Source organism: Panthera uncia, chromosome C2, assembly GCF_023721935.1.
Source record: "Panthera uncia isolate 11264 chromosome C2, Puncia_PCG_1.0, whole genome shotgun sequence".
NCBI lineage: Eukaryota > Metazoa > Chordata > Mammalia > Carnivora > Felidae > Panthera > Panthera uncia.
In genome coordinates, this window is record NC_064810.1 from 58,974,214 (window position 1) to 58,989,720 (window position 15,507).

Here is a 15,507-nt window from a genome sequence, read left to right on the forward strand (position 1 = left end):
CATAACTGACTGAGCCACCCAGGTGCCCCTATGCTTTCATTTTTTAAATGACGGAAAGCAGCAAGAATAGCTGTATTTTGTAATAGGAAGGAGTTATTAAATAGCATATAAAACTTAATGTAGCATGAAATCATATCATGTTATTTTGGACATTATGGAGATTTGGGATAAGATTAACTTTCAGTGTAACATAACTTGCGATGTAATTTGCTTATTTCAAGTTAAAATGTTGTCTTTTTAAAATGTTTATTTTTGAGAGAGAAAGAGTGTAAGCGGGGAAGGGGCAGAGAGAGAGGAAGACACAGAATCTGAAACAGACTTCAGGCTCTGAGCTGTCAGCACAGAGTCTGACATGGGGCTTGAACTCACAAACCACGAGATCATGACCTGAGCCAAAGTCGGATGCTTAACCAACTGGGCCATCCAGATGCCCCTAAAATGTTGTCTTATACATCTTTAAAAGCCTATGCTTTTTCACGTAGAGGCATAAGCATTAAATAATGAAACAGATTTTAATGTGGGTTTTTTTTTTAACTTATTTACTTAAATTCTTCAGATTCTATGTCTTCCTTTCTCTCTGCCCCTCCCCTACTTGCACTCTGTCTCTCTCTCTCAAAAAAAAATATATAATAATAACCTAAAAAAATTAACTTATTTACTTAAATTCAAGTTAGTTTTCATACAGTGTAGTATTGGTTTCAGGAGTAGAACCCAGTTATTCATCGGTTGCATATAACACCTAGTGCTCATTCCAACAAGTGCCCTCCTGAGTGTCCATCACCCATTTAACCCATCCCCTCACCCAACATTCCTCCAGCAGTCCTCAACCTTTTGTTCTCTGTATTTAACAGTCTTTTATGGTTTGCCTTCCTCTCTGATTTTATTTTATTTTCCCTTCCCTTCCCCTATGTTCATCTGTTGTGTTTCTTAAATTCCACATATGAATGAAATCGTATGATATTTGTCTTTCTCTGACTGTCTTATTTAGCTTAGCATAATACACTCTAGTTCCATCCACGTTGTTAAAAATGGCAAGATTTCATTCTTCTTGATCATAGTATTCTATTGTGTATGTATATATATGTGTGTGTGTGTGTGTGTGTGTGTGTATATATGTCACACGTATATGTGTATATATATATACACACACATACACACACACACACACCACATCTTATTCATCCATTCATCAGTCGATGGCCATTTGGGCTCTTTCCATAATTTGGCTATTGTTGATAGTGCTACTATAAACATTGGGATGAATGTGCTGCTTTGAATCAGCATTTTTGTATCCTTTGGATAAATACCTAGTAGTGCAATTGCTGGGTTGTAGGATAGTTCTGTTTTTAATTTTTTTCAGGAATCTCCGTACTCTTTTCCAGAGAGGCTGCACCAGTTTGCATTCCCACCAGCAGTGCAAAAGAGTTCCCCTTTCTCCATATCCTCACCAACATCTGTTGTTTCCTGAGTTACTGGTTTTAGCCATTCTGACAATGGTGAGGTGGTATCTCACTGTGGTTTTGATTTGTATTTCCCTGATGATGAGTGATGTTGATCATCTTTTCATGTGTCTGTTAGCTATCTGGATGTCTTTGGAAAAGTGTCTTTTCATGTCCTCTACCCATTTATTCACTGATTATTTGTTTTTTGGGTGTTGAGTTTGGTTAAGTTCTTTATAGATTTTGGATACTAACCCTTTATCTGATATATCATTTGCAAATATCTTTTCCCATTCCATCAGTTGCCTTTTAGTTTTATTGGTAGTTTCCTTTGCTGTGCAGAGCTTTTTATCTTGATGAGGTCCAAATAGTTCATTTTTGCTTTTATTTCCCTTGCCTCTGGAGACATGTCTAATAAGAAGCTGGCTGTGGCCAAGGTCAGAGAGATTGCAGCCTGTTTTCTCCTATAGGATTTTGATGGTTTCCTGTTTCACATTAGGTCTTTCAACCATTTTGAGTTTATTTTTGTGTACGGTGTAAGAAAGTGGTCCAGTTTCATCCTTCTGCATATCACCGTCTAGTTTTCCCAACACCATTTGCTGAAGAGACTGTCTTTTTTCCATTGGATACTGGGGTATTTTTATTTTCACTGTTTTAATAGATAACAATGAAGGGTGATTAATGGGTGCAAAGTAGTATGTTATGAATATGCTTATCAAACTGCTATATTAGCAGCCCTGTTCAGTGATTAAGTGAATATAATATGTCTATCTAATGAATAATTTTTATTTTATTTGTGGGAAGGAAGCAATTTCCTATTTATCTAATAAAATAGATATTGTATACGATGGAGTGCAAAACTTGCTTGGAATAAGAGAATGTACAAGAGCATACAAAGAAATTTCCCTGCTTACAGTAGACTTCTATAACATCCTGTTCTCTGTCAGGACTGGAAAGAGCTTGGTGGGTATTTATTCACTCTTTACTTGTTTTTCTCTTCTTGGGGTGCTTTGGTGAAAAAATTTTAGAAGTACATTGGGAACCCTTATCTCAGTGCTGTGGGAATTGAAAATTCAATTTTCAGAAGAGCCCATTTCCTTGGACCAGTCCTTGGAAGTTTCTCAAAGTGTTTAAATGTTAAGAAGTCAGAGCCAAAAACTTCTGGACATGGAGAACATATTTTCCAACTCTATCAGAAAATAGTACTTTAGAAGTTAAATAAACTCTTAATTGGGACTTCTTTTCCTCTAACTACTGTTGATGGGTTCTATCTAAGTTTCTGTTGAAGGACAAAAAGCAAGTTCCTTGTAGAAACTAAGGCTTTGGTTGTAAGGGGACCTGACCTCTGTGTCAGTAGCTTGACTTAGCCCAAACATTACCCTAAGTGCTCTGCTTTCTAAAGCCACTTTTGTATCTCTCTTCCCTTTTCACAGAATAACTAGTTACAAGATAACTAAGAAAACAGGCCAGAGATCTTTGTGGTTCAAGTGTGAGTCTAAGTTTCAGTTATCCAGGGAGTAATTATTTACTTTATTCAATACGTGAGCATTTTGGGTTCTCTGGAATCAGATGCCTAGAAAGTCTATTGTATAAATAAGATCTTTGTTAGGGATCCACATATGTGAAAGGAAGGAGACAGACTCCAAGTTGGAAGGGAAGAAGTTGAAATGCAATTGAAGCCTAGAAAAGCCTTAGCCGACTCTGTAGGGAAATCTGGAGTGAATGTTACTTATAAGAGTATCCCACATCTGGGTTGACATGGCTGGGTCTTTATACCTCCGTTTTGCTCAGTCACCAGGTACAGGTTGCCCTGTGAAGGGTGTGAACGTGGGCAAGGCAGCTCTGTGACTGAGGCAGACTCTGAAGGGTTGACTGGCGGCTGTTGGCTGTCCACTGATGACATTCCACTGTCCTTTCTTGAAGGAGGGTCTGGATGCTGCATCTCTGACTCTAATTTTTTTATAAATGCTTATGTATTTATTTTGAGTAAGAGCACAAGTTGGGAAAGGGCAGAGAGAGGGAGAGAGAAAATCCCAAGCAGGTGACATGGGACTGGATCCCATGACCTCAAGATCACCACCCGAGCTGAAATTAAGAGTCTGATGCTCAACCGACTGAGCCACCCAGGCTCCCCCTGAGTCTAATTTGATAAAACTATTGCCTTGAGGCAGAAACTGTTGTCCTTCATACCATATAAGATTGTTTAGATGCAGACAATAGAAACCAGCCTTGTGAATTTAGGAGGCAGAGTAGTACAGGCCGTAAGGCCCAGAGGCATTGGAGTCAGTTTGCCGAGATTCAAATCCCACCTTTACTTCTCTCCAATTTTGTGATCATGGGCAAACTTACTTAAATCTCCATTCCTTAGGTTTCCCATTTGTAAAATGGAGGTGGTATTGGAAGTTATTAAGTAACTATTCACTGAGAGCTTCTTTTCTTTGTCCAGGGATTGTTTTCTGTGCCGTCATGAAACTTGCATTCTAGGGAGTGATACAGATGGTAAAAGAATGAAATAAAAAGAAAAATTATATTCTTTCAGGTAGTCAGTTTATAAGTGCTGTGAAGAAAAGCAGGGTAAGAGCATTGAGGCTGACAGTGGGAACAGGGAGACTGTTCATGGGAGCGAGAAAACACATTCCGGGCAGCAGCACAGCAGGCGTAAAGGTCTGAGTTGCTGGAGCCAAGATTAAAATTTAACTATGTTAAAACATCAGAAATGGACAGAAAAGTGCTGGGAATTCCTGCTTTTTATACTTCAAAAACTGATGTTTTCATAATTTTCTTATTTTATCCTGAAAGATGTGTTAAGAGCTGGGGATATATTTGCAACCACTTCTCTGCATATAACTCAGCGGAATAGAAAAGGCTAAGTTACTCATAATTGTTACCATTTTTTTCTCCTCTTAACACTGACTTTTTAAAAAGTAGAATCCTCTTGATTTGCTGTATAAGAATATTAATCAGATGAATACAGATTTGTGGATCTAGTGAAAGCATCTCTAAGTAAACTTACAGAATTATTATTTAGGCTCTTAATTCTCTAATTGGATGTTACTGTTTCTAAGGTCTCCTGTCTTTGGCATAAATTAATATATGCCTAAAAATAAAAAGTTAAAGATTATAGAAACACTAGTTTCCATGGTGGCTAGGATTATTCAGCTGAGTGATAAACCCACATGGTAGCTGAATCATGAATAAACCCTCTGATTTCCGCTAATCATTGCTCATACACTTAGAGGCTGTCACTGTTGTTTTAAAGGGAATGTATATAAATGCTTATTTTAAAAAATCAGAACAGATAACCTTTATTGTCTTATGAACTCTCCAGAATATGTTTGTTAACCCCAGAAAGTTTGAATCACCTGTGAAAAAGCTCCGCTGTATACTCTAGTGTCTCCTTGTTCATCCTGCAGGTCTCAGCCCAGCCTCTTCTAAGTCATTCCCATCCTGCCCAGGTCTAGGTTCCGTACCTTTGCTTTATGCTCTCCCAGATCAGCCTGCACAGCTCCTATGACAACACATGTATCACTTATTGTAACTACCTATTTGTCTTTATATCCATCCCACCAGGCCAGAAGCTCCTTGGGGGAGAGATTGTGTCTTCTCACTCCATTCTGTTTTCAACCTGTAACACACAACACATCATTGATGCTTAAAATCCATTTTGTTTTAAAAAATAAAGTTACAGTAAAGTGTACATAATAGCTAAGAAAAAAACTAGCCAAGTGACTAGATTTGGTTCAAGTAACAAGAGGGTAAGAATACACTAAGTGCTGTTTATTTGTTACACTAGGTACTTTTTAGGAAGTTAGGCAAGATTAACTTGCATTAACAGAATAAAGTTGATAGTCATCACTATTTTTTGTTTTAGTTTCATTTTATTTATTCGAGAGAGACCCAAGACAGTGTGGGTGGGGAGGGGCAGAGAGAGGGAGAGAGAATCCCAAGCAAGCTCTGTGCTAATAGCACAGAGCCTGACACAGGGTTCGAGCTCACGAAACCATGAGACCATGACCTGAGCTGAAACCAAGAGTCAGACACTTAAACAACTGAGCCACCTAGGCGCCCCATCACTATTATTTTTCTGTTAGGGTTACCATTAGGTGACTTACAACAACCCCATTAGATTTTATAGATGAAAATGAGACTCAAAAAGTTGAGAGAATGTGATTTTCCCAAGGATGCAACTTAAAAATTCATACTCAATCTGTCTGACTCAAAGCCTTGGTCTCTCTCGATAAAAAGAAGCAGCCAGGATGGGTGAAAAAGTATTCTTCAGTACCTACTCATAAAATGTTCAGAATGCAATTTTTTTATTTTGTTTGCTCTACTTGAAAAGAAAAGAGTAGCCTCTGGAGAGAGAGAGATCTGAAAAAAACTGTTGGAGAGTTAAGGCACTAAAGAGAATTTCCTTGGAGAGGTCTCTAGTCTGTGGCTACAGCTGTTGGAAGAAACGGCCAAGAGGGTAGAAGCAGTGGGGAGCTAGATTTATGTGGAATATGATATTTTCTAAGGAAAGATTTTTAAAAATAGAATGGCTTTTTCAAAATTCAAGCCCTGTTTGAATAGTGGTATTACTAATGAAATTCTTGTAAGCATTTTATATTTCACGAGGAACATTCAACAAATTTGTAATTCAGCCACATCTCTGAGGTAGGTAGTAGAATTTTTCCTGCTTTTCAAATGACGATATGAAGAGATTTTGATTTGTTCAGATCCTCCTGCAGCATGTCCCTGGTAGATCCAAAAAGTGTCCGAAGTCTGCTGACTCAAGATTTCATGCTATTTCCACTTTAATAGGCAAGTGACCATGTATCATGCAAGCTATATAAGAAATACTAATATTTGGGGAAGAAATCAGACTGATTATCAAGTTATTTTCTGACTTTGAAATTTTCTTATTTTCTGAAGATGAAAATTTGACCTCATTTGTTTGTTCACTACTTCTTTGAAGACTTTGCCCAACCCATTTCCCAAATAAATGTTTGTCTTTAAACTTTGTTTTTTCCCTTATTGTCTAAGTAGTTTCTAGAAAAGCTTGTTCTTCTCTTTTTTGTATTCCAGTCTTTTGCAGTTTCATACCTGATTACTTAACAGCCCCTTCTACTGCATCTTTAGGAAGCTGGAAAATCCTAGTGAGCCAGTTTCCCCTTTTCATTACTTCCTCCCTCAACTGCCCTTCCTCTAATTTAATTTTCCTATTGAGAACACAAAAATCTTTGCTCTTTTATTGTGACATTTGTGACTGTGGTATCTGGTTTATTTTTTTCTAATTCACTTACATTGTTTCCAATGAGTGGAAGTATAACCTACCTTTAACCATAAATCACCAGCCTGATGATAGTCTCTACCTTATCACTGATGCCATCTTCAAGTTTTTGGTACCTTTCTTGCCCCTTTGATCGTATTCCTCTCACTTGTAAGGTCTCCCATATCTCCGTGTGGTTTTCATCGTTATTTTCACTCATATTTGTTTCTTTAATCACTGGGTTCTTCCTTGTTAGCCGTATCCACTGTTACCCTTCTGAAGCCACAAAGTGTATCCAACAGAACTTCACTCACTGTTAATGACTTCATTGTTATACTCTCCTCCCCAATTCTTTGGTATCTTGGTTAATGGATTACAAATTGTGTCCCATGGAGTATATGGTTCTGTAGTGATCCTTCATGGCTCCAAAAGACAAAAACACAACTCAGCTGTGCTTGAATTAATTCCCAGAGCTCAAGGTTTGTTTTTCCTTTGTCTTTCTGTATTCTTTCCAGCTACCTGTTCCCCCTACCTCATCTACATTGGTTTGCACTTCTCCCACATCTGAATTAGTTTCTCCTCTGCTCCCAGGGTGTTGTCATCTTGAATACTAAAGTCATTTTGCTTTATAGTCCTTTGTTTAAAGCCAGTGAAAGCCCCTTTTATTCACAATCCTATTCCCTAAGTTCAAGACAGGGCCTTTTCCTTGGTAGGAGCTCAATAAACATTTAATAAATTGAATTCCATTGACATTCAACCCATAACCATTTCCAGAGCTTTCCAGCTTCTTATCTTGCCTCCATCCCCTCCTCTACTTTAATCTGTTAGATGAATTAAACATCATTCTTCTCATAACAGCTCTCCCGTGGTTATTTTCCTATTGTTTATAGGCTAAAGTCCACTTGGCATTCATATCAAGACCCACACATTAGTCTCTCTACCATTACATCCTTACTTTTTACTGTTGCCTTAATATAAACCTTTTATTCCATTCATACTGTCTATTAACTGTTCCTGAAATTTTTATTTCCATTCTTTTGTTCTTGTTATTTCTCCACCTGGAATGCCTTTACTGTCCTTCTTTTCTTAGTTGATGCTAATTCTACCTGACCTTCAAGAAGTCTTCCCTAATCATTCTAATATTTGTACTTTTAGTAAATAAGTATATGTTATTTGGTACTTTATTACTTACTGATCCATGACCCTTACTTTATGGTTGTTTTGGGACATTATTAGATTTTATATGTATGTGTATTTTATCTCCCTTGTTAAATTGCCAATAATTATTAAGTGAGACCAGCAGTCAAAAATAAACTTTCTACTTTGGAATCCGCAATCAGTTTTCTGTTTGGATTTGAATTGTTCATTTTTTTGGGTTTTTGAGATTGCACATCAATAAAGAAGGCAAACTGAATTTCTTAAACTGTTGTGTGTTTTGCAAAAAGAAGAAGAAGAAAAAGGAAAATTGCTCCCAGAAAAATTGTAAAGATAGATAAAGATCGCTAATACATTAATATTTTTTTATTGTAAGATGTAATGTGTCAGATGGTGAAAAGTAAAGCAGGGAAGTTGCAATTTTCTTTTTTACTTTTAAATGTTTTGTTTATTTTTGAGAGGGAGTGCTCACGTGTGAGTGCCGGGGGGATAGAGGATCTGAAGTGGGCTCTGCACTCACAGCAGAGAGCCGGATGTGTGGGGCTCAAACTCACCAACTGTGAGAGAGTTGAAGTCAGACAGCCAATTGACTGAGCCACCCAGGAGTCCCTATTTCTTGCAATTTTAAATAGATAGGCAGAGAAGCCCCTCAGAGAAGGTGAAATTTGAGTAAAGACCTGAAGGAAATATAGGAGTGGTTATCTGGGAGAAGAGTACTCCAGCCAGGAGGACAACATGTGCAAAGACCCTGGGGCAGAATGTATGTATGTGTATATGTATATGTATTTATATGTAAGCATATATGTATATATATTTATAGTTTGTATATATTATATACAGAATGATTAAGGGGAAGAGTAGTTGGAAAGATCACAATGGCAATGGCAGAGAGGACAAGATATTGTAGGACTAGGTAAGCCATTGGAAGGACTTCACATTGTTTATTACACTCCTTGGTATTTTCTTGGAGTACTTTGCATAGGAATATGTAATTTTGAATTTTAATAATAACTGTAGACCATCCAAGAATGAGGTACTTTTAGGCAAGTTTTAAGAACTTTATATTTTCTCTGAAGAAGTGGTAATAACTCAAGAATACCGATGAGAGTTAATTTAGTTCTTTTGTTTTATGGTTTGTAATTAAAACTTTTTTTCTTTAACCATAGGTAAATTAACATGATGGATTTCTCCAAGCTACCCAAAATACTTGATGAAGATAAAGAAAGCACATTTGGTTATGTGCATGGGGTCTCAGGACCTGGTAAGTAATATGTAATAATCTCAATAGTAAAGATTCCTAACTTCAATTAATGTCTTTTCAGGGCATTTTAGGTAAAATACGCTAGTTTCTGTTCACTCACAGAAGTTCTATTTGCCCCTGAAAGATTTCATAGTTGATATAAGACTGAGGTAATACCTCCATCATAAGAGCTTCTTTACCATTCATTACCTTTTTTTTTTTAATCAAGTTTATTATTTATTTTGAGAGAAAGCATGTGTGCAACTGAGTGGGGGAGGAGCAGAGAGAGGGGAATAGAAAGGGAGTGAGAGAATCCCAAGCAGAGTACAGAGCCTGATGTGGGGCTTGATCTCATGAACCATGAGATCATGACCTGAGCTGAAATCAACAGTTGGACACTTAACTGACTGATTCACCCAGGCACCCCTTTTGCATTCATTATCTTAAGTTAATAATTATTGGGCACTAATTTGTGATATTCTATCTATTATGTATGTGTGTAATTGGTGTTCAGAGTTTTAGATATGTCTTAATTTTTTGTTAAATGTGAGGTGAAATAAGACTATATAATATAAAATTTATTACTTTTAGTATGTAATACCTTGCAGATAATAGGCATTCAGTCAATATATGTTAATGTGGTTTGAACGTCAGTAATTTTTTTCAGAGCATTTCTGAACAATATCAACCTTGGCTCTTTGAATATATAAATGCTTCTGGATGTTTATTTTACATTTTCACATAACTAGGTATCTGTGGGAAAGAAGTTTTATGACATGAGAATGATAATAGAAAGCAGTTAAAAACTTTGTTTTATTCTGCCAAAACTTGGGGTACTGCGTTTTAAATAATATATCTCATTCTAGTTTTCATTCATTTTACTCCAACTACAAAATATGATTCATAGTTTCCATGGTAAAAGCCACTCATTGATTTATAATCCTTAGTGCCATGGATACTTATTTTTCCTTATGACTCTTTTTTTCTTTTTTAATTTTTATTTGAGAGAGTATGTGTACACAAGCAGGGGAGAGGGGAGAGTATGTGTACACAAGCAGGGGAGAGAGAGGGAGAGGGAGACGGAGACGGAGAATCTTAAGCAGGCCCCATGTTTAGCACGGAGCCCAGTGCAGGGCTTGATCTCACAACCCTGGCATTATGACCTAAGCCAAAATCAAGAGTCACTTAACTAACTGAGCCACCCAGGTGCCCCTCCTTATGTCTTTTTATAAACCTCATGCTATAGTCTTTTTGTTCTAATCACAGTGGAGGTAATGACCCTTTTCTGGTGTTTATGCAAATGAGGTCAGTAAGTCACAGTGTTTATTTCTCCCTAAGAAGTTTCTATAGCTTAGAACTTGGTGTTTGAGCTTGAACTCATTGGCAAAAGCACATTTCAGTGTTGTCAGTTTCTTTTGCCTTTCCAAGTTAACAGTTTTCCCCTTGATGATCAGAAGGGTCTTTAGGAAAGGCAGGCTATATTCAAGAACTTTTAGGGAAAAGGCAAAAAAGAATACCATCAAAAGAGTTTAGGTAAAAATATTTGTCTGAAACTTGTAGTAAACTGTTCCTAGAACCTATTTCTAATTCTTAAGTACTTAATAAAATGATAGAAAAATGGCATACTTTTGGGTTTATGAAATGTGATTTAAAATTTTAGTTATCTCAGTTATTCAGTTATTTAGTTATTTCAGTGCATCTTAACTCTTATATAGTAAGTATAGAGGTAAATATTTATGAAATTAACAAATCTTCATTGTTCTAACACAAGTTAATTAAATATTAATACTTTAATAGTTTCCCCTTGGATATTAGTACATGGTTCTAATTAATTGTATCAGGAGGCTAAATACATCAAAAATAGAGTTATTCTGGGCTGCCTAGGTGGCTCAGTCTGTTAAGCATCTGACTTCAGCTCAGGTCATGATCTCATGGTTCGTGAGTTTGAGCCCTGCATTGGGCTCTACACTGACTGTGCCCTGACAGTGCAGAGCCTGCTTCAGGTTCTCTGCCTCTCCCCCACTTGTGTGCATGCATGTGCACATGCTCTCTCTCTCCCGCAAAAATAAATAAACGTTAAAATAAATAAATAAATAAAGCTATGGGGCACCTGGGTGGCTCAGTCGGTTGAGCGTCCGACTTCGGCTCAGGTCATGATCTCGCGGTCTGTGAGTTCGAGCCCCGCGTCGGGCTCTGAGCTTACAGCTCAGAGCCTGGAGCCTGCTTCGGATTCTGTGTCTCCCTCTCTCTCTGCCCCTCCCCTGCTCATGCTCTGTCTCTCTCTCTCATAAATAAACATTTTAAAAAATAAATAAAAAATAAAAATAAAGTTATTGCTACACAGATCTGAAAATGTACAACTTTCCCCACCTACCAGAAAAGTAACTTTTACTTACTAGACAATGTGATCTAAAATACTAAGTATAAATTCTGGTTCAGTATTTATAAGAAATAGTAATTCTTGGGGCACCTGGGTAGCTGTCAGTTAAGCCTCTAACTTCAGCTCAGGTCACGATCTCACAGTTAGTGAGTTTGAGCCCCGCATCGGGCTCTGTACTGACAGCTCACAGCCTGGAGCCTGCTTCGGATTCTGTGTCTCCCTCTCTCTGCCCCTCTTCTGCTCATGCTTTGTCTCTGTCTTTCAAAAACAAATAAGCAGTAAAAATAGATTTTAAGAAATAGGAATTCTTAATCAGGACTTCACCTAGTGGTAATGACTAATTATAAACATCCTTATGAAAGACAATTTTTTTTTCTAGATTTTATTTTTTGGGTAATCTGTACACCTAACATATGGGGCTCAAACTCACAGCCCCGAGATTAGGAATCACATGCTCTACTGATTGAGCCATTCAGGCACCCCTGAAAAAAATTTTTTGGATGCATATGTGAGTTTTTCTAGGTAGAGCTGTTATTAGTTTATCAAAGAGGTCCTTGTCTCAGAAGAGTTTTAAGAGCCACTAATGTGAAGTGTTAGAAATGAAAGTAAAGATGTTGTTTTAAATATTATTTCTCAAAGGAATAAACAACACAGTTTTGTTTCTCAAAACAACACAGCAAACTGATACTTGTGTGGCATTCTGCCGTGCAGCTCTTGTTCCAATTTTAGTTTAAACATTTTTTTTTTTATTCCCAAATCCATCATTCCATGTATTATAGCAACCGGCATGATCAAAGTGTGTCTCGATGCTGCTAGGTTTGCCAAAGAGAACTTTGGACTTTTTGAAAATAATTTTCATCTGTATTATGTAAATGAACAAGCTTTAGCCTAACACATACATTTTGTTTACCTCTATATCAGATGCTAAAAATGCATATTTTTGTGAAACTGTATGTATGTTTCATAGTGGGTGTTTTCTTTTTCTTATGAGTATGTAAGAGAGATGTATATTTGGGTTAACCGGATATTTTAATTATCTGTAACTATTCACAGGATCTTAAGTTTTCACAACACTCATTTGTTCTTTTCAGTGGTTACAGCCTGTGACATGGCAGGTGCAGCCATGTACGAGCTGGTGAGAGTGGGCCACAGTGAGTTGGTTGGAGAGATTATCCGACTGGAGGGTGACATGGCTACTATCCAGGTGTATGAAGAAACCTGTATCCTTTTTGGTTCAATTTCTTGCCACTTTCTACAAGTCAGAATTTAGGGATTTATAACAAAGGTGGAAGTAGCAACAACCAATGATATCAGACGCATGAAATGCTGGTGTTATAAAGAAACCTGATCTTTACAGGAATTTTGAGGAAAGGTACTAGGAATTAATGATCTTATTTTAAGAAATTAATATTATCTTCTGAACGTTCATTGCTCTTTGTATTTTGGTAGTTCACAAACTTTAGGGGAAACCAATTAGAATTTTTCTTAAGAGTGACACATATTGTAGAAGAAAGCATAAACAGAATTAGCAATATCAATTTATATGGTTAAAATTCTCCAGTCATGATTTCTGTTTAAAATAGTGAATTCATAAATAAATCAGTCACTACTGTCTGCCTGTATTCTAATAAATAATGCTAGATGACATGTTACATTATGGTTTTAGCACTAGGAAATCTTTACTTCTTGTTTGGTTATCATAATTTTGCCTTTTAGGCATAGTATTTATTTTCAGTTTTCTATGAAAAAGAGATAATGTGTTAAACTTTGTGAAGAGAAACTACTTTTTTTTCAACTTAATTTATGTGTTTTACTTAAATTGACTCTTAAGGGTAGTAGTAATTCTCCTTATATATTATTATTATTTTTGTTTAAGTACAGTTGACATACAATATTATATTAGTTTCAGGTGTATAACACAGGGATTTGACAATTATATACTTTATGAAATGCTCACCATTATAAGTATAGCTACCATCTTACCAAAGTTATTACAATATTATTAACTATATTCCACATGCTATACCTTTTTATCCCTGTGACCAATTTGTTTTATAACTGGAAGTTTGTACCTCTAATCTCCTTCACCTGTTTTACCCATCCACTCAACCCTTACCCCTCTGGCAAACACCAGTTCTCTGTATTTATGAATCTGTCTCTGTTTTTGTTTGTTCATTTGTTTAATTTTTTAGATTCCACATATACATGAAATTATATGGTATTTGTTTTTCTCTATTTTTCTCTGAATTATTTCATGTAGCATAATACCTTCTAGGTCCACCCATATTGTCGCAAATGGCAAGAATTCATGCTTATTTATGGCTGAGTAATATTCTCTTGTGTAATATACACATATGCATATATGTTACAGTGTTTTATGTATATATACACACAGGTATGCTGCATCATCTTTATCCATTAAATCTATCAGTAGACACTTAGGTTGCTTCCATATTTGGCTGTTGTAAATAATGTTGCAAGAAATATAGGGGCATTAGTTTTTTGACTATTTTATGAAGATTTATTTGGTACAACTTTTTTGTCATACTAAAATACATTTTTTCAGGTAATTTGTCTCTCTGTGTGTGTACTGGTGTGCTAAATCAAAACAAAATCATCTGGAAATTTAAATAAAATTAGAAGTCTTTGTAGCTATGAAATCATGACTAATCAAAGACTTTTTTTAAAAGACTTTTTCTATTGTTAGCTTTATCTTTTATTCAATCTTTTACGTGGTTTGAAGATTTAAGATAAAAACAAATGAAGGTGTATACAGTGACAACCCTCTTGACCATCGTCATCCTGTATTTAGCCAATTTTCAAAACACATGCATGCGTGCAGCCATTTTTATTAATTCCTTTTATTGTATACCCTTATAGGTTATAGGTTATATATGAACCAATATAAATATGTTACCTTTCTTCCCTTTTTTCCCCAGAAGACAGCATACTATATGCACTGTTCTGTACCCTACGTTTTTTTATGCAAGATGGATAGGTATGTGAAAAGTATAGGAAAATGTTAGTGGTAGGATCTAACTGGTAGATATGAGAGTTCACTGTAAAAGTCTGAACTTTGCTCTAGGTTTGAAAAGTTTCATAATGGAAATGAAAATATATTTTGGAGATCTTTCTAGAGCAATTCATAGAAGCTCCTATTCTTTTTTTACAGCTACATAGAATTCTATCATATGAATATATATAATTTATTGATCTCTTTAATGATAGAAATTTTGGTTGTATCTAGTCTATATGTGTTATAAACAGTGTTATAGTGTAACTATAGGATGAATTCACAGAAGTTGGATTCTTGGGTCAAGATTTATGCATTTAAATTTTTGATTTTGCTGAATTGCTGTCAATAAAAGTTGTAGTGATTTTACTCTTGTCAGCAAGTATGTGAGAGCAATGTGATTTCAGTGTGCTTACTTGCAGGTTGTATTCTTTTGCTTTTCACAACCACTTCTTAATTCTTAAGATTTTAGGTTTTTGTGCCACGTACTAGTATCCTTTCTAGGGGATTGATATTCCTCAGTAGTATAGCTGAAATCATGTATTAAGGAGAGTTGGAACAATGTATTAACCATATATTGCTGCTGTTGTTAGCTCTGTGGTTCCCAGACTGTGCAGAAGGCATACTGGGCAGCTGCAGCAAACTCATGTGATGCCCCAGGATATTTAAAAGTTTTGAGGTTAACACGGGAGTATTAGACATGTTGTCAGACATCACGTGAACCAGTAGCTTCAGTTTAATAAACACTTTCATTATTCGGCCGCACTGTATTCTTGTCAATGATGTCATATCTTTGGGAAGCTGAGTGTTTGGTGATTGCTAAGCTGAAAAGCAAGTATTGTACAAAAATGAATGTGGAACAGGTATTCAGTTTGATTCCAAGGTTTGAAAATGGTACAGTGCCCAGTAAGCACTTACATCCCATTTGTAAGAATTGATGTTGTTTAAAAATGAAATTAAAATATTTTTTTCTCTCAGTCTATATATTTTTCTCTCAGAGTGTCATTCAGTTATTAGGACATACATATTTAT

General features: G+C 36.1%; 1 protein-coding gene across 6 annotated transcripts in view; it reads left to right on the forward strand.

The window, feature by feature from the left end:
- Positions 1 to 15,507, forward strand: part of ATP6V1A (ATPase H+ transporting V1 subunit A) — a 60,147-nt gene that overhangs the window by 19,634 nt on the left and 25,006 nt on the right. For 5 of the 6 annotated variants that reach the window (XM_049628200.1, XM_049628201.1, XM_049628198.1 and 2 more), the window contains 2 exons: positions 9,009 to 9,103; positions 12,554 to 12,682. In XM_049628200.1, the coding sequence (XP_049484157.1) occupies positions 9,019 to 9,103; positions 12,554 to 12,682 (214 nt within the window). In that variant the 5' untranslated portion in view covers positions 9,009 to 9,018. Of the gene's footprint in view, positions 1 to 9,008; positions 9,104 to 9,128; positions 10,388 to 12,553; positions 12,683 to 15,507 lie in introns of those variants that run through there. The other variant, XM_049628202.1, reaches the window with a different exon arrangement.